The sequence below is a fragment of the Melospiza georgiana genome, chromosome 2 (assembly GCF_028018845.1).
Source record: "Melospiza georgiana isolate bMelGeo1 chromosome 2, bMelGeo1.pri, whole genome shotgun sequence".
NCBI classification, from domain to species: Eukaryota; Metazoa; Chordata; class Aves; order Passeriformes; family Passerellidae; genus Melospiza; species Melospiza georgiana.
This window is the reverse complement of record NC_080431.1, coordinates 23,689,075-23,715,032: the sequence shown is the minus strand read 5'-3', so window position 1 is coordinate 23,715,032 and position 25,958 is coordinate 23,689,075. Positions and strand designations below refer to the sequence as shown.

The window sequence follows — 25,958 nt, the reverse complement described above, 5'->3', positions numbered from 1 at the left end:
AGCTAAAAAATGTTTGAGAACAGTTATTATTAAGCCAGTGTAAAATGAAATACTGTTCTGTGCATATGTTTTCTAACTTCTGTTTAGCTTTTCAAGCAATCTGTAATAGTAAATACATACTAATAGAATAATGTTAGTTGTCACCTTAACCCGTGATGCAAACACGTCCACAAACCAGGCCAAATGGTTTTTAAAGCCATTAACCTTTGAGCAGACCACCTTTAAGTGTTTTACCAAAAAGTGATATGAACACAAGTCCAGATTCATTTATTTTAGCTAAAGGTGAATTTTTTACTAATGTACAGCAAGGATTTAAAAAACCCTATAGAATTAGCAATAAAACATAGTACTGTGTTATAAGCAACCCAAGATATTCCAGCACCAGTTTCTTCTTTATCTGATGCAGGGATAAATTTATACCCAAATTACTTATGATCTGAATAAGCAGAGAGGCAAACATTAGGAAGGGGAAAGGGAAGGAAATGTAGCATTAGATGAGCAAGAGGCACATTAAGTCTGTTTTGTGTTTTTCCTCTTGATTTTTTTTGTATTGTTAATGGAGCTTTTCAGATACAGAATTTTCCTTATTCTATCTAACCATCCCCTCTCCCCAAGGCAGGTACCTAAGAGTCTTCTGAACCTAGCTCCAGAGACAGTCTGTTGGCTACAGCAGTGACTCAGACTTCCTCTCTTGGAGCATCCCAAGTATTGACATTCCTTTGTAGCTGTATAGACAGAGGGCTTTTAATGCATTCTTAAAGCTCATCTGAGGCTTAGTTACCTTTGGAATTGGGTGATGTCTAAGGAATCTAGCACTCTGAATTTTTTTAAGGTCTGCTACAACAGTTGCTGGAAAATCTGCAGCAAAGTTTAGCAAAGCCGAGGAAAATGATGTGTAGCTTGCTTTTATGCTTGACATAGGATTAAAAGTTCTTAAGAAATTGAAAGAAATATGCTTCAGAAATAATTAAATTATTTTTCTGGAGTTCTTGAACTACTAAAACCTTTAAAAGAGTGAATGAAGAAATTCCTGTTGAAGTATGGAAATCTGAAATTTATAATATTGTTGAATTGTCAGTGTGTGCTGATAATTTTTATGCTGTGAATAATGTCTGTGGTCCAGAGTCAATAAACTTGAGACTCTGGTCCTCATTTTGAGGAGCCATGTCATGGAATATCATCTGTATCAGCAGGTAAATTTGTCTTAACACAAGAAAATTAAGACTTCTTTTAAGACAAGTTTTGCTTCCTGAGCATGCACTGCAGCAGATAAAAATAGATGTTGTGCTGAGCTTGAATCCTTTCACAACGTTTTCAGTAGAGCTGTTTTTTTAACAGGACAGATAGTAGTTTTGAGATTTGTCAGTGTCTTCAGATTGGAAGTCAATCTAAGCTGAAGACATAAGCCCAACCTTTCCAGTGTTACATGTGCTCTGAGAGTGGCTTGGGGTTCTGTGAAAGTCAATAGGTTGTCTGTCTTTGTATCATCTAATTTGTATTTTTAATTTAATGACTTCTTGGAATGAGTATCAGTGTAGGTAATCACATTTCAAAATATTTTGATGTACAACATGTTTATTAAACGTTTCTATTAAAATGATACATTTCTTTCTGCAGAGGTAGGTAGTTCTAGCATGGTCGGTGAATACAATTTTGAGATGTTTTCTCTAGAGATGCTATTAAACTGATTCTGTTTTAGTTCTAAATTATGTGTCAGTTCAGAAGAATCTGCTTAAACTAGAATATCTTTTTAGGATGTGATCACGTTTACAGTAATTCTACTGTAAATCATCACCTGATGTGAAAGCATCTATGGGTTCTGTTTGAGAAGTAACATAGAAAGCTATAAATAATGTTTTCTTTCTTTTTTCTAAAGAGAAAGGAGGATTTCAAATAACAAATGGACTCTTCGAATGACTTATTTTGTATCAGGAGTTTGGGGAGAGGGAGAACAGACAGGTATTTGGAGCAGATGATGTGTGTAAATCATCTTGTTCCTCTGAATAACATGTTGATTAGTATACCCAAGTTGCTTTTCTTAGTGAGGCCTAATGTACAAAGACATAATCTACATGCCACGCTGTATGTGTAATTTAGAAGGCAGCCTAAATTTCAGAGCATATATTGAGGGGTTTCAGAGGGTTTTCAGGCATCAATTTAGTCTAAAAACAGTTGCAGAAAGCATTAAAAAGAGAAATAAGAAATCGTATATTCCCATTAACGTACAACAAAACAAGTGATTAAGTTTTCTTCAGGGTCTGCTTTGAAAAAAGAGGTTGATACCGTCTAGTTTGTTTAGTTTAATGACTTACACATTAACTATGCAGATTTACCAGAAGACTGTATTGTCACAGCCTTATTCATTAAGGCTTTTAAAGTTTAAACCTCTTACTGATTGCACTTGTTTAGACAATACAGTACTGTTAACTACCTAATGTAGTTAATTGGCTGCAAAACAGTTTCACTATTGTGCACATTCTGATTGACATCCATGAATAAAATATTTTACTAAGTCAGTGAATGAAGTAATGATTTTTCATGCTAATGAAATTAGATAGTATCTGTCTTGAATTTATTCAGTACTGACACTGTTTTTGCAGTTTTAGTAATGATGTGACACACAGGTTTCTTAGATAGGGCAAACCAGAAGTATATTATCTTTTTAATTTTTATATTAGTAAAACTAATATCTTTATCTTTTTATAGATGTGACCTTCCTAACAGAAGACAAGATATATGAAATTCTTGAACTATGTCGAGAAAAAGAGGATTATTCCCCTTTAATCCGGGTGATTGGGAGAGTGTTTTCTAGTGCTGAAGCACTGGTGCAGAGTTTCCGAAAAACCAAGCAGCACACCAAGGAGGAGCTCAAGTCTCTTCAAGGAAAGGATGAAGACAAAGATGAAGATGAAAAGGAAAAAGCTGCCTGTTCGGCTGCTGCTATGGAAGAGGATTCTGGTGCATCATCATCTTCATCATCAAGAATAGGTGATAGCACACAGGGAGATAATAACCTCCAAAAACTAGGCCCAGATGAAGTGTCTGTAGATATTGAAGCAGTCAGGCGGGTCTATGATAGGTTACTTTCTAATGAAAAAATAGAAACTGCCTTTTTAAATGCACTTGTGTACTTGTCACCTAATGTGGAATGTGACTTGACTTACCATAATGTGTACTCTCGGGATCCTAACTATCTGAATTTGTTTATTATCGTTATGGAGAATGGCAATCTTCATAGCCCAGAATATCTGGAAATGGCTCTACCATTGTTTTGCAAAGCAATGAGCAAACTGCCCCTTGCAGCTCAAGCAAAACTGGTCAGATTGTGGTCTAAGTACAGAGCAGATCAAATTCGGAGAATGATGGAAACATTTCAGCAGCTTATTACTTACAAAGTCATAAGCAACGAGTTCAATAGTCGTAACCTAGTGAATGATGATGATGCTGTTGTTGCTGCTTCGAAGTGCTTGAAAATGGTTTACTATGCAAATGTAGTAGGAGGGGATGTGGATACAGATCATAACGAAGAGGAGGATGAAGAACCCATCCCAGAATCAAGTGAACTAACTCTTCAAGAGCTGTTGGGTGAGGAAAGAAGAAATAAAAAAGGTCCTCGAGTAGACCCCCTGGAAACTGAACTTGGTGTTAAAACTATAGATTGCAGAAAACCACTTATCCCTTTTGAAGAATTTATTAATGAACCACTGAATGATGTTCTAGAAATGGACAAAGACTACACTTTCTTCAAAGTAGAAACAGAGAATAAATTCTCATTTATGACCTGTCCCTTCATATTGAATGCTGTTACCAAGAACCTGGGATTGTATTATGACAATAGGATCCGGATGTACAGTGAGAGACGCATAACTGTGCTCTATAGCTTGGTTCAGGGGCAGCAGCTCAACCCCTACCTGCGGCTCAAGGTGCGGCGCGACCACATCATCGACGACGCGCTCGTCCGGGTAAGTCAGCGGCAGCGGGGCTTCTTGGCTCTGACCGTGCAAACTGCGTGGCCTTGGAGGCACTGGAAAGGACTCTCTGTGAGTCACATAGACTAGATTTCCTCCAGAAGAATCTCAGATAGCTTTATTGTTTGAATTCTAAGCATGGTGCTGGAGATTTTTATATTCATCAGAACTGCTTCTGCAGATTTAGATGTCGTAAAGTATCAAATAGCTCTTATTCCCCATTGTCAGATCTGGCACAGATCTTGATGGTGAGAGTAAGCAGCTTCTGTTTCCTTGTCCTCTGCACTGTCCTGAATGGTCTCCTGATGGTAGGGATTTTCAGGTGGAAGTTAAAATTAAAACATTTGAGTTGTGTACTCTTCTTGTGGACATAAAAATTCCTAGAAATAAAGCATTGTTTTAATTTGGTGCAAATACTGATATGACTGACGAAGGTAGAAAGACCTGTTAATACCAAAGAAGTGTGAGAGCAGCCTGTTTCTGAATCTGCTGACTTCTTCAATTAAAACTTAATGCCATTTGTTTATGCATTTTTTGAAGAGGGGAATCATACAGGATACAAACTATTTTACAGTAAATAGGTCCATATAGGAACCTTAATATGTTCTTTATTTTAGAACCCTTCCTTTTTTTTTTTTTTTTTTTGTTAAAGCTGGTAATTTTCAAAAACTCATTTTCCTGTGTTTTGTTATAAAAGCACAGGAAATTTTTAACTTTACCAACAGCTTTAAAACTTGTTACTGAAGACCTAGAGAGGTGTTTAGAGAAAGTTTGGGGAAATTACCTCATTTTGCCTCTCAGCCCAGCTGTTACTTGTACTTAAATTGAATGAGTGTAACTGCCAGTGAAAGTCAATTGTGAGAACCCTAAATGACCTGCTACCTTGATTTTTCTGTATGCCTAGGAATTTTCACTTGAGTTAGCTGCTTCATGGGAATTGCTGATATTATGATTTGTCAGGGAAAACATTTGTCTTCAGTACCAAAAGAAAAAATGAAATTGCAGTGCAGAAGTGGCTTCTGTCTGTAAACTCAACTTTATATTAGGCAAATAAATATAAAAATACTGTGTACCAGGGTTTTTTTGTACAAGAATACTCTGTAGTTTCTCCACCTATCAGATTTACAGTTCTGTCCAGTTATATTTTGTCATATTACTGCAATGGAGTTTATTCCTTGGATGTTCAGCTTTGGACGCATAAATTCTGGAAAAAAGGGAGGGATAATTCATTCTCTTTAGGAAATGAAGAGGTAAAAGATCATAAAAGCTAGTTTTAGAATGTTCTTTTCAATGTCAATTTAAGCAGAGCAAGAGCAAACCTTCCTCTTTATCTGATAATAAGAAAGAAAATCCATAAATATGAGAAAAGGCATTCTTTTACATACTGCTTGTTGTAGAAGTGGAAATCTTTGAGGACAAAAAATATATGTTTAGGTTAAAAAGTTTGTGGGCAACATCAAGTTGCAGCAAGGCCTCAGCAGTCACTGCTGTGCACATTCTTGGCCTGTAGGAAGTTCAGAAAATTTAAATTAGATTAAGCTCAAACATACTAATCTAAATTATGATGCACTTGCAGCAGCTCTTGCTCAGCCTAGCAGCCTGAGTTACATGCCTGGGCAGTTGCCATGGATCCTCCTATGGCTGTTAATTTAAGCTGTCAGAGCATGCTAAATTATGGTGACCTGACTGTCAGAGCCACAAGGAAAGTAAGGATTTTAAACCATTTATTTGGGGACAGAAAATAAAGGGAAAAGATAAAATTGTTCTAAATTCAGGTAGTCTGAACTAAACTGTAGTGGTAGCCAAAAAGACCAAGTGCAGCCCAGGCATTTCTCAGAAGTGGAAAATGGGTTATATTCAGTAAAATGGAGATGAAGCACAGAGGTGACATGCAGAGTGGAGGAAGAGAGTATGTGCTGTTTCAGAGATGTTACAAGGTAGCTGTTGTGGGATGATGTGGAAGTAGGGAAAATTTTATTGTATTGTATGAAGTGGGTACAGAATCCACCTTTTAACTACTGATATGTTTTAACTGATGATACAAAGTATTGTAGCTCAGTGAATATATTTTAAATATTCCCCAGGAAGTGTTAGTGAATGGAATGCTCTAATGTTGCTGTTTGCCACAGTGTGCCTATTCTCTTTCATTTGTTTCTTCTCATTTTAATATCCATTTTAATGTCAGAAAAGATGCAGTAGAAATACATTTTGGAAAGCTCAGAGTCTCTTCAAAGAAAATGTGCAATCCTTTAAGGATTGAGTTGAATGAGAAATACTGGTTTTTACAACTGGTAGCCCCTAGTTTTATTATCAGGAAGCAGGCTTAATATAAGCAAAACAACATTTTGTTTTCCCCACTGTGTACCTCAAAAGGGTGGGTGTTTTTGCCCAGGACTTGTAACTCTTCATGAAAGAAAGATCCATCAAAAGCTAATGGACTTTATGGGCATTTTGGTGTGAGCCACACACAAACCTCAGGAAATCTCTAAGCTGCAAATGTGCTGGTAGCTGGGAAGTTATTCCCGGGGAGATACTGCTCCACACTGTTGTCTTTTGTCAGAAAGTGCCAATCTGCTCAGGAATTCCACACTGTTGTTGCTGGGAGTCTTTGCAATTGGTTCAGAAGTGATTTTAGTAATTTTCACAATTACTTCCTAATTGGTCTGAAATAGCTCTGGAGGAGGCTCTTCAGTCTTATGTCCTAAGCCTTAAAACAGTTTGCTCTGGCTCTGATGGGAATCTGAGATGGGTACCATGGGCTTCTGTAGCAGTACTGACAGCATCAAATCTAAGTGAAAGCTGCACTGGATCACTTTGCATCAGGGTTGGCTGGCTGCTGTTTTGGGTGTACAGTATTGAACTTAGGAAGAGTCTCACTGAAAAATACCAGAAAGATCTTTCAAAGATAATAATATTCATTTGTGAAAGTATATCTGTTCAGTGACAAAATGTTTCTGAACATGCTTAACATACAGGTAATTAATTATGAGTACCAACATATTTACCCTCTAATTTAATATGTTTTGAACTTCAAAGGTTTGAATATTTACAGACTTGTAACTACTATTTATGTCACTAGACCTGTGTCTTGGCAGAAAAGTCAGTGAAACTTTTTTGAGTATCTATGGAATAACTGCTAACTTCCTGATGAAAGCATTTTCAAAAATATTGATGAAAATGAGGTTGAGATAGTTTTATTCATATTTTCCTTATTGATGTTGAATATTTTTCAAACAAATACTTTGATCAGCCTTTGCAATTTCTTGCAAACACACTAAATACTGGCTTTCTGCTGATCAGTTGAGCTGATAAAGTCATTACCAAGCTATTTTTCTCCTATCAATACTTAATATTTTAGCTTGTAGAATTCAATATGTATATATTCTCACTTCTTGAACTTCAGTAAGGCAAATGTGAACACTGGTAAGCGATTTTTTTGTTACTGTTAACAACATAGGACTTTTTTCCTTCTACTAAGTACTTGAAGCAATACTTTTTAAATACCTTGAAGGCATTATCTTGTTTAAAGTTGCTATTTACAAATTTCTTGTTCAGTTTCTTTGCATATATGAAACTTGCCTCAGAAACTTATTTTTTCTTTTTTATTGGAAATGATTTAATGAAACCTCTTTCTTTGTAGTGTATACTTATTGTATACTTACTTGTATGTATGTTAGTCTGAAAAGTCACCTGGGGACAGGGGTGGAATGTTAGAATTTGTAACACTTTTTTTAAGGAAGTCTGGTATTTGGGACTTGGTAGCTCAGTTTGCAGTTCCTGAAGGTAGTTAGCATGCTTTTTACTGTCTAGCAGATTTAATAGGTTAGCTGCACTGCTGAGTCACCTTGTGGTAGTAATGAAAGGAAGTACCTCCTTAAATCCTCTCTTCTGCCTTTTCGTTCCCCAAGAACTATTCCTTTTGCCCTTTTCTTCAGAATTTACTCTTCCCCCGCCCCCATGGCCCAGGTTAAATGTGGCATTCTTCTCAGGTAGCAGTAATTTAAAGGGTGTGAGTTATGACACACAACTTCTGCAAGTGAAAACGTGGTGGATTCCTTCAGCAGAATCAGGCTTGTACTTGGCTTGCAAATTAGAAACTCTGACAAATTGCACATGGAATGCAGACAGCTAGTGGGCAGCAACCCTCTCCTGCTTGAAAATGTCTCTGCTGAGTGATTTGATGACCAAAACTCTTCTGTGACACCTGAACCCAGTGGGCAGATTCTCTCCTGTATTAGCAGCAAAGTACTTCAGGAGATTTGACGTTTCGGACCACGTTGAAGTTTGTGTGTTCAGATGAAAATGTCAGCCCTGGTATGCACTGGTTGGGTGCAGAGCATGTGGCTGTTGATGTGTGCAGACGCCAAATGCATGAACTGTGAAAAAAAACCAGCTGGAGCAAAGGCTGCTTTGTCACTGTAACTATTACTTTCCATGCTGCTTTTTGGAAAAATGTGTTGACCAACTTATGTCATAATGTGTCACTGGTACTTTCAAGCTTAAATTAGCTGTGTTCTGTCATTTTTCTGTCTAGTGTGGCAAGCATTCCTGTCTCTGCCTTAAAGAGAACCTTTATGTTATGATAGATCTTAAGGTGGCTTGTGATCATTTTTAACTGAATAGAAATTAGTTCCATTGCTGTCAATTTTAAGCAGATTGCCAAACACTGCACACAGGTGTTACATTAAGATTTTAAATTTCATATTTCTGTCATTCCTGTCACATTCCTGTCTTTCAGGAAAGCAGTGTTATTCTGTAAACAAAGTAAAATCACCCAGTGTCTTAAGTTGTGGAACATTGTTGTGTTTCAGCAAACAAAAATACCGATACTCTTTATAACGTCATCTCTCAGCTTTCAGCTTTTCAGGTCATACATTCTTCTGCTGCTTTTGACATTTTTAGGAATTTTAGGCAGTCCCTGCTTTTTAGGAAGTCCCTGGAAAATGTAGTGATTATTTCAATGACGTAGCCAATCAAACCATCATGACAGAAAACAACTTCTAAAACTTCAGTAATTCACACAGATGATTGTGTTTCCCTCACAGCATCTATGTTGACACGGTTGAGATAGTTATGATTATTAAAACCAAACAAAGGCAGGCCCCAAAACATCTAAGAACCAGAGAGCAAAAATTGAAGTTCATAATTCCCTCCTATAGAAAGACGGCTGCAGTTCTGCTTGAATTCAGTGCCTCCTTACAGTTGTGTTTGCTGCTGTTGCCCACTGCATTCAGTTTTTATTGTGAAGCATCAGTGTTGACACAGATACTCAAAGGAGCAGCTAAACCCACAACTTTGAGTTGAGCAGCTTAGCAGCATTTTCCTGCTTATAGAACCTACTTCAAGGAGCATCAGGCTTTGCTCAAAATACTGGATTTTTGATAATCCTTTATCTGACTCCCTTGCAGACATCCAGTGCACTGTTTTAATCTGCCTAGCTAGCATTGCTCAACTAAGACTGTTTCCTTCCTCTTTTTATAGGCTGTTTTTGTCAGCCAAGAAATAATTTTGAAATTTCTTTAACTGCTGTATATGTATAATTATTAACACCTTCCGTAGTGTAATTTCCATGACACGATAGAGCCTTCACACTATGACATAGTTTTGCTGTCCCAGAAGAAATGCAGAGACAGCATATGCTTTCTTAGAACTCATGAAAATTCATAAATCATGCAATATATTAAATTACTGGTGGTAAAGACTACAAAGCCAAATAAGTCTTGGCTGGGGAGGAAAAAACCACAGCTTTATTGCTGTTGGTTGTAAGTGGAAGGGATCCAAATAAGAGAATTTCTGTCTGTCCAGCTTGAACATTTAACCTGTATTTACAGTTTTAAAATAAATGCTGGTTCTCTGTTTTTCAAAAGTTGCAAGTTTTACTTGGAACGTGGATTGAGCTCCATTGTTGCCTTAGGAAAAGAAATTTTTGTACAAATGGCTCAGGTGGTATATAACTAAGTTTTTCTGAAAATGTTGTGGTTTGCTGATTGAAATATAGCTTAATCTCACTTGCTGTCATTGTTGGGGTCTTCATAGCTTGCCTTTGTGGTTTTTTAACTGAGATGTATATGCTATGAAGGTACACTCCCTCTTTCCAAATTTAGTTGTCAATACTAGGTAGTGGAATTTTTTTTCCACATACTCCTTTTGCATGGGGTGCTTCAAAGTCTTCAAGCCCATTATGATAACCCCCCTAAATCTGTAGCATCCTGCCCTGCTGCGCTGCTTGGATCACGTCTGGCTGACTTGGTAGCTAGCAGGAGAAAATGTGTCTTGCTGGTGGTGTGATTTTATGAGTCCATAGTGTCATTGCTGCTGCCTTTACCTTCTCTGTTCTGTTCCTTTTTTACTTTACACTTCTGTAGTAAAATTCTGGGCTGTAAAGAGAGTTGGCATGTGTGGATAAGGTAGGGGAGTGAAATAAAAAGTAAGGTTTATCATGTTAAGGACACCTACTGATAAGTCCAATTTGCAGTAGCCCCTATCAGAGGCAAATCTTACAAGTAATATGGTCTTGGTAGAGGAGTATACAGGTCCATCTGTGCCGTAATTTACTGCTGTTGAGTTTTCTTTACCACATAGGCATGTTTATTGTGCTGCATATGTGTAACCAGTGTGGTTATGCTTTTAAGTAGCATATTTCTTACCAGATGCAAAATATCCTTGCTTAACTTCTGATTTACTGAAAGGATACATTTCTGGTGTAAGCAAGTGAAGGACCTGGCAATGTGCACTTACAGCCCAGAAATCCAACCATACCCTGGGCTGTATCAAAAGCAGCATGGCCAGCAGGTCAAGGGAGGTGACTGTTCCCTTCTGCTCTACCCTTCTGAGACTCCCCTGTGGAGTGCTGCATCCAGCTCTGGATCCGCAGCATAAGAAGGATGTGGACCTGTTGGGTTGAGTCCAGAGGAGGGATGCAAAAATGATCAGAGGGCTGCAGCACCTCTCCTATAAAGACAGACTGGGAGAGTTGGGGTTGCTCAGCCAAAGAGAAGGCTCCTGGGAGACCCTGTAGAAACTTGCAGCACCTAAAGGTGCTGATTAGAACTGGAGAGGAAGTTTTACAAAGGCATGTACTGATGGGACAATGGCAAATGACCTCGTATGATAGAGGAGAGGTTTAGATTAGATATTCAGAAGAAATTGCTTGCTGCGAAGGTGGAGAGGCACTGGAGCAGGTTACCCAGGAAGGTTGGCAATGTCCCATCCCTGGAACTATTTATGGCCATGCTAGATGGGGCTTTGAGCAAGCTGGTTTACTGGAATGTGTCCCAGCCCATGGCAGAAGGGTTGGAACTAAAGATCTTTCCAGGTCCCTTCCAACCCAAACTATTTTGTGATTCTGTGGCCTCTAATGGCCTTTAAATAGACTTGAAACCCTTGTAAAATGTCAGACTTTCAATTTGGTCTGAACTGAATTTTCAATTTCACAGCAGCAGGGCAGTAGATCTGTTTAAAGGCGCTGAAGAAATAAGAGCAAGAGAGTTTTGAGACTTCATTAGGACCAAGAAGAGGGAGTTGATTTGACTGTAATACTAGTGTCTTTTTTGTTCTTAGGTTTTTTTCCCCAGCTCTTTGTTTGAGAGATGCAAGTACTCATCAAAGGCTTGTTTTCTGTCTCCCCCTCTGAAAACATATCTGTGTAATCCCTTCACAAAGCCATTTATTGTCAAACATGTAGATCATATTACAGAATCTTCATTGTCAGATGAATTTAATTATCCCAGTAATACATCTTTTCTTCTTTTTTCTGTGAATTGTGTGCAGCACAATGATAGCTTGTTTTAAGTAACTGCCTAAAAGAATAGAAATAGAGAATGCTAACAGCCAGTGAGCTTTAATGGGCTGACAGATCAGTTCTGTGGTAAGTTTCTTGCTGTTTATCCCTAGATTGTAAAACATGTTTGGAGTGGTTTAGGGTTACTATTGATTTCTCTTATTTTACTGTTGGGATTTGTGCTTGCTTTCTTCTTAAATTTGGCGGGTACTTTTGGTTTCATTATTTGTTACTATACTATTCTAGTAAACAGATTTACTAATTAAATTTTTCTGTCTCTTCACTCAATAGCTAGAGATGATTGCCATGGAAAATCCTGCAGACTTGAAGAAGCAATTGTATGTTGAATTTGAAGGAGAGCAAGGGGTAGATGAAGGAGGTGTTTCCAAAGAATTTTTTCAACTGGTTGTGGAAGAAATCTTCAATCCAGATATCGGTATGTGTTCTAATAATTTTCTGGTTTAATAGATTTTTTCTCACAAAAGGTTGGCCTGGATGATCTTCCAGACTGGATTGTTCTATGTTTATGCTTTTTATATCCACTGCTGTTTCTCTCTGAAGCTCTCCAGGTTCATTGATGGTCAGCAGAGTATTTGCCAGACATTGAGACTCACTGTGTTGCCAGCAGTCATCCTTCTAAAGGAGGAATGATGGAAGGAGTAACTGTGTATAGTTAATGGGAACCATCATTACTTGTTTGGATACAAATCAGTAGTACAGGGTTTCTTTGCTGGGCTCCTTTGTTTGTTCTCTCACATTTCTCCTCCCTTTGCTTTGTAATTAGCTTCTAGAATTAGTAATCAAACCAAAAAGGAAGAGCTTCTGCAATAAAGCAAGAGTCGGACTGTGGGAGTTTTTGAGTTACTTCCTTCACTTCCTCCAGCTTAATAAATCTGATAGTCTCAGTTCTGCAGATCCAAAGTGTCACAGCAGTGTCAAATTTGATTGTAGTTAAAGAACCAACAGTAATTTTATATATTAGAGCCAAAATTTTACATTTGTGTTTCGGCAGTCATACTTCCATCACATTCTTGCTCCCTGCACCAATCATTTATGCAAGGACATGCCTCTTTTAGTGTGCAACTTGTCTGCTACTCTGAAAAGATGAAAATGTTATATTCATGTTAGAACAGCAATGAGATCTGCCAGGTTCCTATACTAATCCTGCATTTTATGTGAAATATGATGTTACATTATATTTCCTGTAATGGGTTCCATTAAAGAAGCCTAACAGCTCATGGCTGTTAATTTGGTTTCTCCGTACTATTTTAAAAGATAAAGCTGCTGTTCTTGGCTTTGTAGCTTAGAAGATTGATGAAAATACACAGAAATCTATTTTGACTGGATTAGAAAGGAGGTATCAGTATCAAGTACCCAGAATCTGTAGCAAAAATCTGAACCTTGGCACTTGCTCTTTGCCATATGCAAACCAGTTCTTATAACAAGTGGTACAGAATCATAGACAAGTCTTACTCCCTCTGAAAAATGCTATTAACTTAAAGAGATTTGTAATCTGAATTAGCTTACTTTGAAGTGTGGTAAAATAAAGAACTTTTAGTACTTTGATTGATGAAATTTTATTTTCAACACAAAATAAATACATTTTCAACTTGAGTTTATCTAAATAGAAGTTGTGTGGGTGTATTGAATTACTCTTTATTTAGTAGTGCTAAAGTGTGCTTAAGCTAAGATCCAAGCAGTGTGTATATACTCCTTGCATTTAAAGGTAGGTAATATATTAGAAATGTATACATGTGTTAAGTTTCACTTCTGTATTAAAAATGTAAAAAAGTATGCACATATTTTGTATTTATAGTAATTCAGGGGGGGGGGGAGCTTTTTAGTGGCTTTTGGCAGAAATGTGTGCGGTATAGCAGTTCATGTATGCACCAGATATGCCATGAGTGATTTTTGTTGATTATAAATGCTTTCTTTACCTGAGAAAACAGTGGGGATCCTTTAAGTGGAATTTAAAATGTCTGTCTTCAATAGGTATATTTGGAGAGATGTATATTGTTATTATAGTTTCTTTGACTTTTTGAGTATTTTAATAATAAACTACCTTAAAATTTTACTCAAAGGAGGCAATAACTCAGAAGAATCTTGGTAAAGGAATAAGGGATAACTTCCTGTAACTTCAAGGGCAATTGTTTTCGCCCTTCTTGCAGATTCCAGTTCCTTCTGGTGTTTCATTATGATTTTAATGTACTGTAGTCTTAATTTTGGTAAGGGAGTAAAATACTGTATTGCACCTGAAAGGGTTTCCAGATCTGAGTAAATTGTTGATGCTTCCTTATTAGACGTTTGCTGGAGTTGTTGGTTTTGACAGTTTAACTTTTCCATCATATTCCAAAAGGTTCAAGTCATTGCTTTATGTACCAGTAATCCAAAAGTTACTTCAGTTGGTTCAGAAAATGGCATACAGGATTCTATATAATGTTTGGCCTATATATGCCTGAGTTGCTCATCCATTTCTGGTTTCCAGTTGCCTTATCTGATGGGTCAGTCTGCTATTTGTGTGCTCCCCTAATGGCTGACCCAGGCCATGTCACTTACTGAGATACATAATCCATTCTGGGGAATACCCAGAGACTGAATGAGCTTGCAGTTTATTGCCTTACATGGAATGAGGAAGGAGTCTTTATCTCTTGGCTGAAGATAATATTTTCAGTCTTCAGAATAATTTTGTGTTCATGTGGCTTTGTAATCATTTTGTACATCTGCATAGGTTGTAAACAAGAGTATCTTTTAAGAGCTGACAAGATAAATACTTGTGGCAAATGTAGTTGATATTCTTCACATGGATCTGACATGGTGTGTTAAGAGTAAGGAGCCTGGGGCAGTTTTTCTTAGGCTCTGCTGGAAAATTGTGACAGCTGTACAAGCAACAGGTTATTGGGACTGTGCCTGTCCAGGGTGGTCTCTCTCTCACCTTAAGTCTATGGGGTTTGCATTTATTTTGTTTCATTATCTGGTCAGGTAAGCTAGGGATTTTATTGTGGATGTTATTTATATATAAATAATATTTATATAAATAATTTATAGCCTGTGCATCCAGTTTCATAAACAAGAGCTATCTTGTGTCCTGCTACAGCCAAAGATTTTGTGGATGTTATTCATATATAAATAATATTTATATAAATAATTTATAGCCTGTGCACTCCAGTTTCATAAACAAGAGCTATCTTGTGTCTTGCTACAGCCAAAAGGGTAAGACACTCTGCCTGTCTCTTGTCTTCGCATTTTCTCCCTGCAACTTCTGGCGTGTGCCAGTTCAACTGTTTGTTGAAGTCTTCAGTGCTCAGCTCATGAGCTAGGCAGGAAATTGGTCTCCTGAAATAGTGAAGTGAATGAGAGAAGCCAAACCACTCTCTTTAGACAGTCACAAGCTGTTAAAATTGCAGACCCTCCTGTGATGCCAAGGTCCATTTTCCTCTCAAGTTAAGATGTGTTTAATAGTTGCAGTAACAATGGTCCTTGAAACAAGCAAACAAATCTCTTGGGCATCTAACTCTAAAATCATGGGTAATGGTCAATCCCTGCTCCATCATCATAGCTTCCAATGAAGTAGTAGGGCTGCATCTAGTCCTGTTCCTTTGCTGGGACTGGCCTTTGAGGAAAGGCTGTCACTTCTCAGTAATTAGAGTCCTTCAGGATTGTTTCATCCACATGTCTTTAACTGTGTTCTTTTCTTGTACTGCTGTATTTATCAAAGTCAGAATCACTGTTATCAGTGTGCTGCTGGTTCCTCAGTAGAGGAGGGGATGAAAGCTTGTGTACCTGCAGCTGCAGTGAGTGTTGCAGATACTGTATCACAGGTCTCTTGTGGGCTTTTAGTGGTCATGTAACAGTATTTTGAGCAGCTCCCATTACCCTAAGTAATTTCTCTTTGCCATTCAATTCAGTATAATGTTAAGTTAAATATTGCTTAAAGGCTAGTGCAAATGGGTTTATAATGGTATGTTTTATGTGCCATTTTTATTGAATTGTAACCATAATTGTTTTTCATTTATTTTTTTAACAGGGATGTTCACATATGATGAGTCTACAAAACTGTTTTGGTTTAATCCGTCCTCTTTTGAAACTGAGGGTCAGTTTACCCTGATTGGCATAGTACTGGGACTGGCTATTTACAACAACTGTATACTGGATGTACATTTCCCCATGGTTGTCTACAGGAAGCTAATGGGCAAAAAAGGAACTTTCCGTGATCTGGCAGACTCTCATCCTGTAAGTTCCTTATGTTCTTCAAGTTAAATAGTGCATTTTCCATGCAACCATTTAATCTGTATTTCAGTTAAACACAGGATCAATGTCAGAAGTGAAAGTGAAATAACCAGTGACTTGCATTCCCAGTCTGTATTTGTTAAAATAAATTCATAAGCAAGAAAACTTCTTGCTACATTTGGTTTGGAGGAGGCAAAATTGTAACATCAATGAATAGGGCTCAGTATCAATAAAGTTTGGGTTTTTTTGCTACATAAACTCCCAAATGTTACTAAGAATTATTAAGCATAAACAAGCATGTCTCTTCCCAAAGAGACTAGTAAAATTAGGCTGTTTATAGCTATTTGTAAAAGTAAATTTCTACCCAAAAAAAAGTGCAAGTAAGAATAAATATGCAGAGATGTGATGTTCTTACTGGTTTTTGTCTAAAGCAAGAGACAGATGAGGCAGTTTATGAATATCCCTGCAGTTAATGAATATCCAGTGATCAGTGTCCATTTTTACACAGCCATTCCCAGCCAGTGGCTGTACACAAGCACTGAGCTGTGCATGTGCTTTTTTAGATAGAGCACACGTGTGTGCAGGATCTTGGCCCTGCTCCACCTGCAGTCAGAGATCACCACTGACTTCTCCTCATGGTGCTGGTAGGAGTTGTTAAAAAGCTTCATTTAGTTTCAAACCATGGGATGCTTCCCTTTTATAAGCACTTATACAAAATCTTCATCTTTTCAAAAAAGATTAGTAAAATGATAGTGTCTAAAAAGAACTTGGCTTTCATGTTTGAAAATGAGGTGTGTTTAATCAATATGTTATCTTGTCTGCTTTGGATAGCTACATACAACAGCATGCCAGATTTGACCAGTTTCTCTGTATAATGTTGAGAAATAGTGCCCTGAGTTTCCTCTAACTTTATTATTAAATACTCAAAACTTTTTGTGACCAAAAAAAAGTGAATCTATTTCTATGGAACAGGGCAGTCAGTGCTTTTCCTAATTTTTCTCCCCTGTTCTTGTGTTTCTCCTCTAATACCTATGGTGATTTATTTTAAAATAATCCTTTTTTAACTCTTTATATTCTCATATGACTTAAACTTCAGAGCTTCTCAAGCCTAAAATAAAATTCACAATAGTGAATTTCTCCCAGTGTTTTTACTAATGCTGTAAAGCATGGAGAATAGGATGTTCACCAGCCATCATCACCAATGGTTCCAAGTCCAGTGAATTTTCAGTGCAAGATCCTTTTTAAAGATTCTGTGGAAGAATCAAAAACACACAGATAGTGAGAGGTTGAGGCTTACATGTAAACTTTCATATTTCAGTTTGAACATTTGGGGGAAATTTCTTTTTCTACTTCACTATAAAAATACAGTTGCGCACAGTTGTCACTTCCACCTTTGCTTTGTATTCTTTAGCCCCTCTGCCTCTATTGCAGCCAAATAATTGTTCCTTTGCTGCATAGGCTTTGGTTTCCAAGAGAGTCTTGGGCTTTTCCTAAGGCATAGCAGCGAGGAAACCTGGTTGCTCCTTTACATAGAGCAAACTCTTACAGGTAATTTCAGATTCCACTTGGTAAATTCTGATCAAACCTGTGATTTTTTGGTTCATAAATGTCCTTATGTTAAAACTGCCCCATCTGTGTTGCTTCGGGATTACTTCCTAGTTGGTTTCTATTTTAAATAAGAAGTAGAAGATAAAAGCCTGCTGTCTGAATTTTATCTGATATAAAATACTGGGGTTTCTTTGATTTTTAACTCATAAATGTTCCCCTTACTCGTGTAACATATTCTAGATGCCTAAAGTAAAGACAGATTCAAAAGACTTGAGATGTTATTAAAGGCTCTTAAGCTGCAGGTTTGAGCGTTGCATTTTGGAAGATTGGTAGGTACTAAAAGGCTCTTTTAAGGGAGTTATCACTGATTACCATGTTTCTTTTTTATCTTTTTTACCTTAACATCTTCTGTTGTTTCTCTTTACAGATACTGAGCTTAATAAGTAATTGTTTGGAGACATTTTTAGGTGACTTGTGTCATAGAATATTACAAACCCTTTTTTGAGAAGGGTGGTTTCATGTCTTTGTGTGTTACTCAGTGGAATTTATCAAAACTTATTTTTGATAGACATGTATTTCTTATTCTGTTAGGTTCTGTATCAGAGTTTGAGAGACTTACTGGAGTATGAAGGAAGTGTGGAAGATGATATGATGATAACGTTTCAAATATCTCACACGGATCTCTTTGGCAATCCAATGATGCATGATTTAAAGGAAAACGGTGATAAAATTCCTATTACAAATGAGAACAGAAAGGTACATTCAGCCTTTTAAACAGCATCTGGAGTTCTTTGATATACTGTGTGTAGAATTATGTAGAATCCTACAAAGGTTTGATCTCATTTATAATTTTTAAGTTTGAAAGGCTTTCAAAATTGCCATAGCACAGTGTGCTTGTGAACAGAAAAGGTTTCTCTTAAAGAAAGCATTGATACATGGATACATAGCTACTGGGGGGGATGTTTGACCTGTTTGAGCAGTTTTTGAAACTTGTTCTTTTGTGCCGCTGAATAAAAACTGAGCTCAGATAATTTACATAGCATTACAGAATTACATGTATTTTGGGGTCTTGTTTTTTTGGGAGGTACTTCAAGTGGCACGTGTTGAAACACTAAGGTGTTTTGGGGTTTATTTCCTTGCAGGAATTTGTCAATCTGTATGCTGACTATATACTCAATAAATCAGTAGAAAAGCAGTTCAAGGCCTTTCGGAGAGGATTCCACATGGTGACCAATGAATCTCCTTTGAAATATTTATTTAGACCAGAGGAAATTGAATTACTTATTTGTGGAAGTAGGGTAAGAATTTTCAATATACACTAGAAGAGTGGAGCTTTTTTTGATACTGAGTGTATAATTAGTGGTCATTTTTAAAAATATCATCTTCTTACAGAATTTAGATTTTCAAGCACTAGAAGAAACTACAGAATATGATGGTGGCTATACAAGAGACTCTCTTATTATTAGGTAATTCTTTCTAATTTTGTAAGATAAAAAGCACTTCATCTGCTTGTTTCTTCATAATGATTTTAATATTGTAAGATTTAGTATTTTTGTAGTACTGGAGATGCAAATGTCTTATGTGTAATTTCACTTTTCTCAAGTATTGTCATTACAGAAGAGGAGATAGTATAAGCATTGTTGAATCAGTACAATTCCTTAGGAAATAGGAATAATAAAATAGCTGCAGGACACAGCCAAATAATGTTTAAAGACAGTTAAACTGCCGTGTTTAGTAATATTTCTGATTTCTATTTCTGAATCTCATTTATTGGTAAATACATTCTGAGAGTTTTGGTTAATGAATGCAACTTGTAAACTTGATGTTAAGACTGATTAGAATTATTAAACCTTCAAAGGTCAATTACTTTTGAAATTCTTATTTATATCAAAGAAAGTTTACAGTTTATTTACTTTTTAATTTCTTCTTTAATAGGGAATTCTGGGAAATAGTCCATTCATTTACAGATGAACAGAAAAGACTCTTCTTACAGTTTACAACAGGCACAGACAGAGCCCCTGTGGGAGGACTTGGAAAGTTAAAGATGATCATAGCCAAAAATGGCCCAGATACAGAGAGGTAAAAAAAAAAATAAATTCTACGTTTTGCTTGTTTTTTTATAAATGGAAATTAATTATGTGCTTTTACATTATTAACCTAGTTAAATCTGAAAGTTGAATCTATAAGGAAAGTTTATTTTCTTCAAATTCATTATTTTTCGACTTGTAAAATAGAGATGTATTCCTTTTGCATGTTCCAAGATCTGAATTCTTGTATTTTTTGTCCCACAGGTTACCTACATCTCACACATGCTTTAATGTACTTTTGCTTCCGGAGTACTCAAGCAAAGAAAAGCTTAAAGAAAGATTATTGAAGGCCATCACATATGCCAAAGGATTTGGCATGCTGTAATAAGTATAACAAAAGGGATTTAAAAATGATGGTGATGATGTCCCTGTCCAAAAAGGCCATAAGATAGTGAGCTACAGTAGTCACCTGTGTTTGTGCCTCCCTTCTTTACTGGGGACATTGGGCTGGAACAGCAGATTTCAGCTGCTTATATGAACAAAATCTTTATTTTTTCTTTTAGCGTGAAAGTGTTACATATTCTTTCACTTGTATGTACAGAGAGGTTTTCCTGAATATTTATTTTAAGGGTTAAATCACTTTTGCTTGTGTTTATTACTGCTTGAAGTTGAGCCTTTTTGAGTATTTACAAGAAAACAAACTGTACTCTCCCAAGGAAAATATTGCCATCATTTGTAGACCATGTAACCTTCAAGTATGTGCTATATTTTTGTCCCTGTATCTAATCAAATCAAGAATTGTACTTTTTGAAGAGTTTGCTTTTGAAACTTGAAGTCTTGAAAAACAGTGTGATGCAATTACTGCTGTTCTAGCCCCCAAAGAGTTTCTGTTCAAAATCTTAAGAATCAATAAAGATGGAAGGGAGAACTTGGAATGTTAAATTGCAGCCTTGAGAACTTTACTTTAGTCACAGCACAACAATTAAAATTCATTTCACTATATGTTGTCTTCACATGTCTTGTAATAAACTGTGTTTTTAATTAGGAAACATTTCTTAGCATATGAAAGGGTAGAAATTTTAGTTACTTTTTTAAAAAAAGAAGTTTACTGGGGAAAGTGCATTTTCAACTGAACAGCTTTAGAGTAGGGAGTGAAGTGTCTGGAAAAAAAGATAGGAAGTTTTTGCTATATTATAAACAAAGCATGTGGAAGTGCACTTAAAATGAAGTTCTATTCTTAATTGCCTATTATGTTGACATTTAAAATAGACAATCCAAAGTCTTCCCTACATGTTATGTCATCATTTATTTAATGAATCATTTTTTCTACCTATCAAGGCACATGATCAGTGTTGCACCATAGTCTAAAGGGATGGCTACTGTATTTTAATCTCATCTAACAATAAGCAAAATTGAACAATATTAAACGTGAGGCCTACTTCATGTTGTACACTTCCAACCATTAAATAAACTGTTAGAAAGTAAGTACTAAGGTTATGTTCATCTACTACATAAAGTATTCAGTAGGTTTTTAATTTAACTCTACAAATCATATCAGAAATAAATCCTTTACCTTTCTTAGTCTGTGTTTAATGTTAATTTCTCCTGTTGCAATATATGATGAAGGGATTCTGCATTTGTGAGTGCAGATGGAACTGGCATATCTCTTTTCCAATACAAGCTGCAGCGGGTGTGCAGAGCTGAGCTTGTGCCTTGACAGTTGCTATAACTGGCTACTACCGATCAAACCCGTGACTGTGTGGAATTGGCATTAAAAGGCTTAGTTTTGGAATCATTGGAAAAAGAAAAGATGTCTTTCAGGACTATTTTAATAAATTCTTTCTAGTAATAGAAACAGACAACTGTTATGTAACTATGATGCTGAATAAAACAATGACCTTTTTTCACCATGGTTCAGTGAAAAAGAAAACAAGTTACTTTCTTACTTTGATAAATTAGATATTAAATGGTTTGATTAGACGTTGTTGTAGTACTGAATAATTTGAAGGTTGCAGGTATGGAAAGCTCTCCACAAGTGAACTGTAGTGATGTGGGGTCCAGCCATGTTCCCCTCTCAAATTCAAGCCAAGGCCAGATGGCCCGGACACACGGGACTGAAACGTACTGGGGAGGGAAAGGTGCTGTCTTCTGGCCTGTGATCTCAGAGGTGGCCCTCTTGTGTCCACCCTGCTGTATGTCCCAGAGGAGGAAAACACAAGATACCTCTCAGTGTAGAGTGACAACAGTGCCTGCTGAGCCCTTCAAGTTTGGAGCAACTCTTACTGTAGGTGGTAAGAACGTTTGCCAAGTGCCTTAAGGTTATTCACTGCAAGCATGAACACATCATGACACTGCTGTGTGGTATGTACTGTGTTCACAGTCTGATGTGTTAAGCTCTATCCCTGTAACTCTTCTTACACTAATTTAGCTGTGGTTTGTGGTTGCACCCAGCTGGCAGATGTATGTGATTCATGTTGGGTTTTTTTTATATAGGTCTAAAAGCTGTGCAGACAGCGTAACTGGATAGCAATACAAAGTTCTCTTAACTGTTGACGCTGTAAATATGCTCTTTCTGTTTTCCTTTAGCATTAAGATTAAAATAATACATAATGGCATTGGCCTTCAAAAGCATAAGTTGTTTTTCAAGGAATCCTTTTCAGGTAAGATATAAGTACTTAATATTTGACTGATTTCTCATGTAAATATATACTGCCTCCCCAAATACCACTCTATTGAAACCTTATCTCCTTAGGACTGGTCTAAGTGCACTAGTTGTTCAGCAGCACCAGTTGATAAGGTTTAAAAGAAATAAATCTTGAAGTCTTATAGCTGCAGGCTGCATTCCTGTCCTGCAGAAGTTTCAGCCAGTGTTCTGTTTGAAGGGGAAAGTATAATTTTAAGTTGGGCTTGGTTTGGGGTTTTTTCCTGGGCTCCTGGCACACCTGGAATGTCTTTCACAGTGTCTAACAAAGTTTAGATCTACAAAACTTGGAGATTTAAGTGTACTTATGTGCCATGGAAATACCTCTCTTCAGTGAGATAGAAGATCCCTCTTCCAAGGCAGCAGTCTGATGCCAGTGTGGTGGTGTTCTCTCCACAGGGTGCCTTCAGGATATGTTGACAAGAAAATATTTCGGTCATCTCAACACTGCGTCATTTGGCAAATGAAAAATACCTCTTCAAATATCTCCTTCTGCACCCTAACAGGCTGCCTGGATGTTTCCAACCTCAGTGCAAAGGGGCCATCAGGCTTCTGTGTATTGTACCATCACATGCTTCAAAAATGATAGTACTGCAAGAGAAGTAATGCCCTGAAAAGAATCATCTTAATGTGGCACTGGTTCAGATTTAATTAGGAGTGAAGAAGTGGTTTTGTTTAGCTCTGGAAGTATGTTAGCACATAATGCTGCATAAACAGAGCATCACCTTTTGAAAGACCAAAGCTTTTGCTTCTTGCTAAAGAGATTTCAGGAATAGCTGTCAGCAGTGAGATAGTTCAGTTAACTAAGGAATAGTTTTGTGAACTTCTCACTGGGCTTGTCTTCCATTTGGCAGGCAGCAGCCTGAGACAGGATGGTGGCAGCCAAGGGGACCCCCTCCAACCCTGCATTCTGAGGAGAGCTGATGTTGAAAGGGGCCCAGGGCTCCAAGGAACTCTGTGTTACAGTAGTCAGTTCATGCCTCTCATCCAACAGTGGCTTCACTGCTGAAGCAGGAGCTTCCTGTCCCATCTGACAGCACACAGGTGTCATGGACCTGGTGGGCTCAGCCTCCAGGGAGCTGCACTGTGCGCTGCCCAGGTGCCTGCCTGGGCTTCTGCTCTGTGGAGCAGGGCATTGGACACAGATTTCCATGCTGGTGTTCTGGAAGAGGACAATCCCCACATCATCGGCTTTAAGGTGTTTTCGTCGCACTGTCGTAGCCAGTTACCTCCAGGTAAATTTTTATTCTCACAAGAGGATTAAGAATTTCCTGGTTGCCTCAAGAGTTTTTATGAATTAGGTGGAATGTTTGAGCTATGCTTTATTTATTATGCAGAAAAACTCCATCATTTCTGCTTGCAAGATGGAGCAGCAATTCTTCCAATTTCTTCCAAGTTAAGCTATTCAAAATCAAGCCTTTCCCTAACAAGAGCTGAGTTTATTATGCTTAGTCTGAGTCACAAGGGTTTGTGATAAGTTACTTACAGTTCTTGTCCATAGTTGAAAATTTAATAAAAGTATCATAAAATTCATAAGACCATTGGGCACTTAATAAAATTAATTTTTAAAAATTCAGATTTATACTGAATTATGGAAGGGATGCTGCTTTGGAAATAAGAGCTGATACTGGCCTTAGTCTTTAGGTCATTTCCTACCCAGATGAATTCATTTGGAAAACCATGAAATGTCAGTATTTTTCTCTAGTGCTCCATCTGAAGATGTCTTCAGCTGTTGGTTCTTATTGTTCTTCTTCATTAACCCAATTAAAAAGTGTGTGGAAAGTTGGTTTTAATTACAAATATACAAATATAGTTGTAGGATACATCAGGAGAGTGATTCTGATAAATAGCTGAAGTTTCCCTAGTGTGCTTGTGTTCATGGATGTCTTGCTCAATATAGATCCTGTGTTGGGATTTGTGTGTGGGGAAATGTCTAAGAGACAAAGACATTGGAGATGTAAGTGGAGGGTGGGAATCATTATTCTATTTTAGGACAATGAGATTGCATTAGGAACTCCTACATTATTTTGCTGGGTGGGTCAGTGCATAGTTTTGAGACTTCAAAATTGAGACGAGAGTGTGAAAGTCAGCCAGCCAATTGCTGGAGTTAGACTTCTGCCCTTTGAAGGACAGGCAGCACAGCTCAACTGCAAACAACTGCATGTGCAGGGATCCTGCTGCTCCTGCAGCCTTGGCTCACAGCTTGGACTGATCAGTGTCAAGTGAAGATGAAAACTGCAGAGATTTGTGGCTCAACTGCAACATGCAAAGCTGACGTGAAGCCTTTCTTAATATCACCAAAGGTTCTGGTCTACTGTTCCACTGGGGTCATGTACAGAGAAAATCCTTTAGAGCGGTCTTCCCACTGCAACCTCCTGCTTTCAGACCTGTGTAGGACAGCAGAGGGAGTAACAGTGCTCAAAACTAAGTGGCCATGGAATGGCAACTAGCTGAACTTGCCTGTTGAGCTGCCACACATCCTGTGTTGCTACCTTTGATTTAATATTTCCCTTTTCAAGCACTCTGTGTTTGAGCAGCAAGGGATAAAGATCAGGTAAGCCAATATATTACTATTGAAGGGGTTTTGTTTCCTAATATAACTGATTTTAATAAAAATTGGAAATGCAGCACAAGAATGTTTTCTAGATGAAAGGGTGTTTCCAAAAGAAAAATCAGTGAGCCATGCACACAGAATTTTAATTTTTGTCATCTATGCATGAACTATACTATGAATTTTTTAGCAAGGCACCTGAAATAAAACATGACATTTTGTTTCTCCAATATGGGTATTTCCTTCAAAAGCACAACACAGACCTCTTTGTGAGCATCTGATAAGGGTTGCTCTTGCACTGTTTGTTTTACACCTTGACTCTCTCTGGAGAGTGTCTCATTCCCAGACTAAAATCCCCAAGAGGATATCCCTTCTAACAAAATTCTTGTCTGGCTCATGTGGTGTAAGGGCTGGAGCCCAGCCTCTGCTTTCTGCCTGAGCTGTAGTAGCCAGCAGCCAGCCTGGGTGAGAGCACTGCTCCTGTGCCAAGAGTTGTTCCAGACAATATCCTCAGGCCTTTCAGAAGCAATCCTGCTCCAGACCTGCAGCACTTTGGACAAGAAGTTTTGTCATCCTAAACAGCTTGCGTGCTAGCTTTGATTTTGGAGGAGAGGATTTCTCAGTGTTTAAGCCTTAGGAAAAGTTTCGTGGGTTTGGGACTCTCTCTATGCGACCTGCCCTCTGTTGCCACCTTCAGAGGATGATTTAGTCCCTTCTTTCTCTTTTGTGCTCTTGGCTTCTCCACAACAAGGGCTGGCCTGGAGCCAGTGCTTTTGGACACCATGTCCTGCTGCAGCCCAGCAGTGACCCTTGGGGCAGTTGGTGGCAATGATTTGCCTGCTGCCTCCGAGCCACTGCTGCAGGGCTGTGTGTGGTAAAAACAGGCTCTTCCAGCAGTTTCTTCCCAGTGTCTGCAAGGTGGGGGCCTCTGGCAGCCATACTCTGCTGGTTTTTACCTTTCCTCTGGGAACCTTGGGTCCTGAGGATGATTGCAGCCTCTGGAGTCTCCTAGTGGCTGCTGGTAACATCAATTGGTCTGAGCACCTCCTGAGTTTGTTCTGAATTTTTCCCTTTGCCCTGCCCAAGTGAGAGTGAAGCTGTGTAGGACTGAATCCTATATGGAGCAGGCAGCACTGCTATGCTGCACAGCAGGTTT

The 25,958-nt window shown here is 37.8% G+C and overlaps 1 protein-coding gene across 4 annotated transcripts in view; it reads left to right on the top strand.

Annotated features, from left to right (window-relative positions):
- Positions 1 to 25,032, top strand: part of UBE3A (ubiquitin protein ligase E3A) — a 56,598-nt gene extending 31,566 nt beyond the window's left edge. For 3 of the 4 annotated variants that reach the window (XM_058045205.1, XM_058045204.1, XM_058045206.1), the window contains 8 exons: positions 2,707 to 3,962; positions 12,040 to 12,184; positions 15,773 to 15,978; positions 18,115 to 18,279; positions 18,666 to 18,821; positions 18,916 to 18,989; positions 19,459 to 19,602; positions 19,815 to 25,032. In XM_058045205.1, coding sequence (XP_057901188.1) covers positions 2,707 to 3,962; positions 12,040 to 12,184; positions 15,773 to 15,978; positions 18,115 to 18,279; positions 18,666 to 18,821; positions 18,916 to 18,989; positions 19,459 to 19,602; positions 19,815 to 19,935 — 2,267 coding nt within the window. In that variant the 3' untranslated portion in view covers positions 19,936 to 25,032. The remainder of the gene's footprint in view (positions 1 to 2,706; positions 3,963 to 12,039; positions 12,185 to 15,772; positions 15,979 to 18,114; positions 18,280 to 18,665; positions 18,822 to 18,915; positions 18,990 to 19,458; positions 19,603 to 19,814) is intronic. The other variant, XR_009116002.1, reaches the window with a different exon arrangement.
- The last annotated feature ends 926 nt before the right edge of the window (positions 25,033 to 25,958 follow it).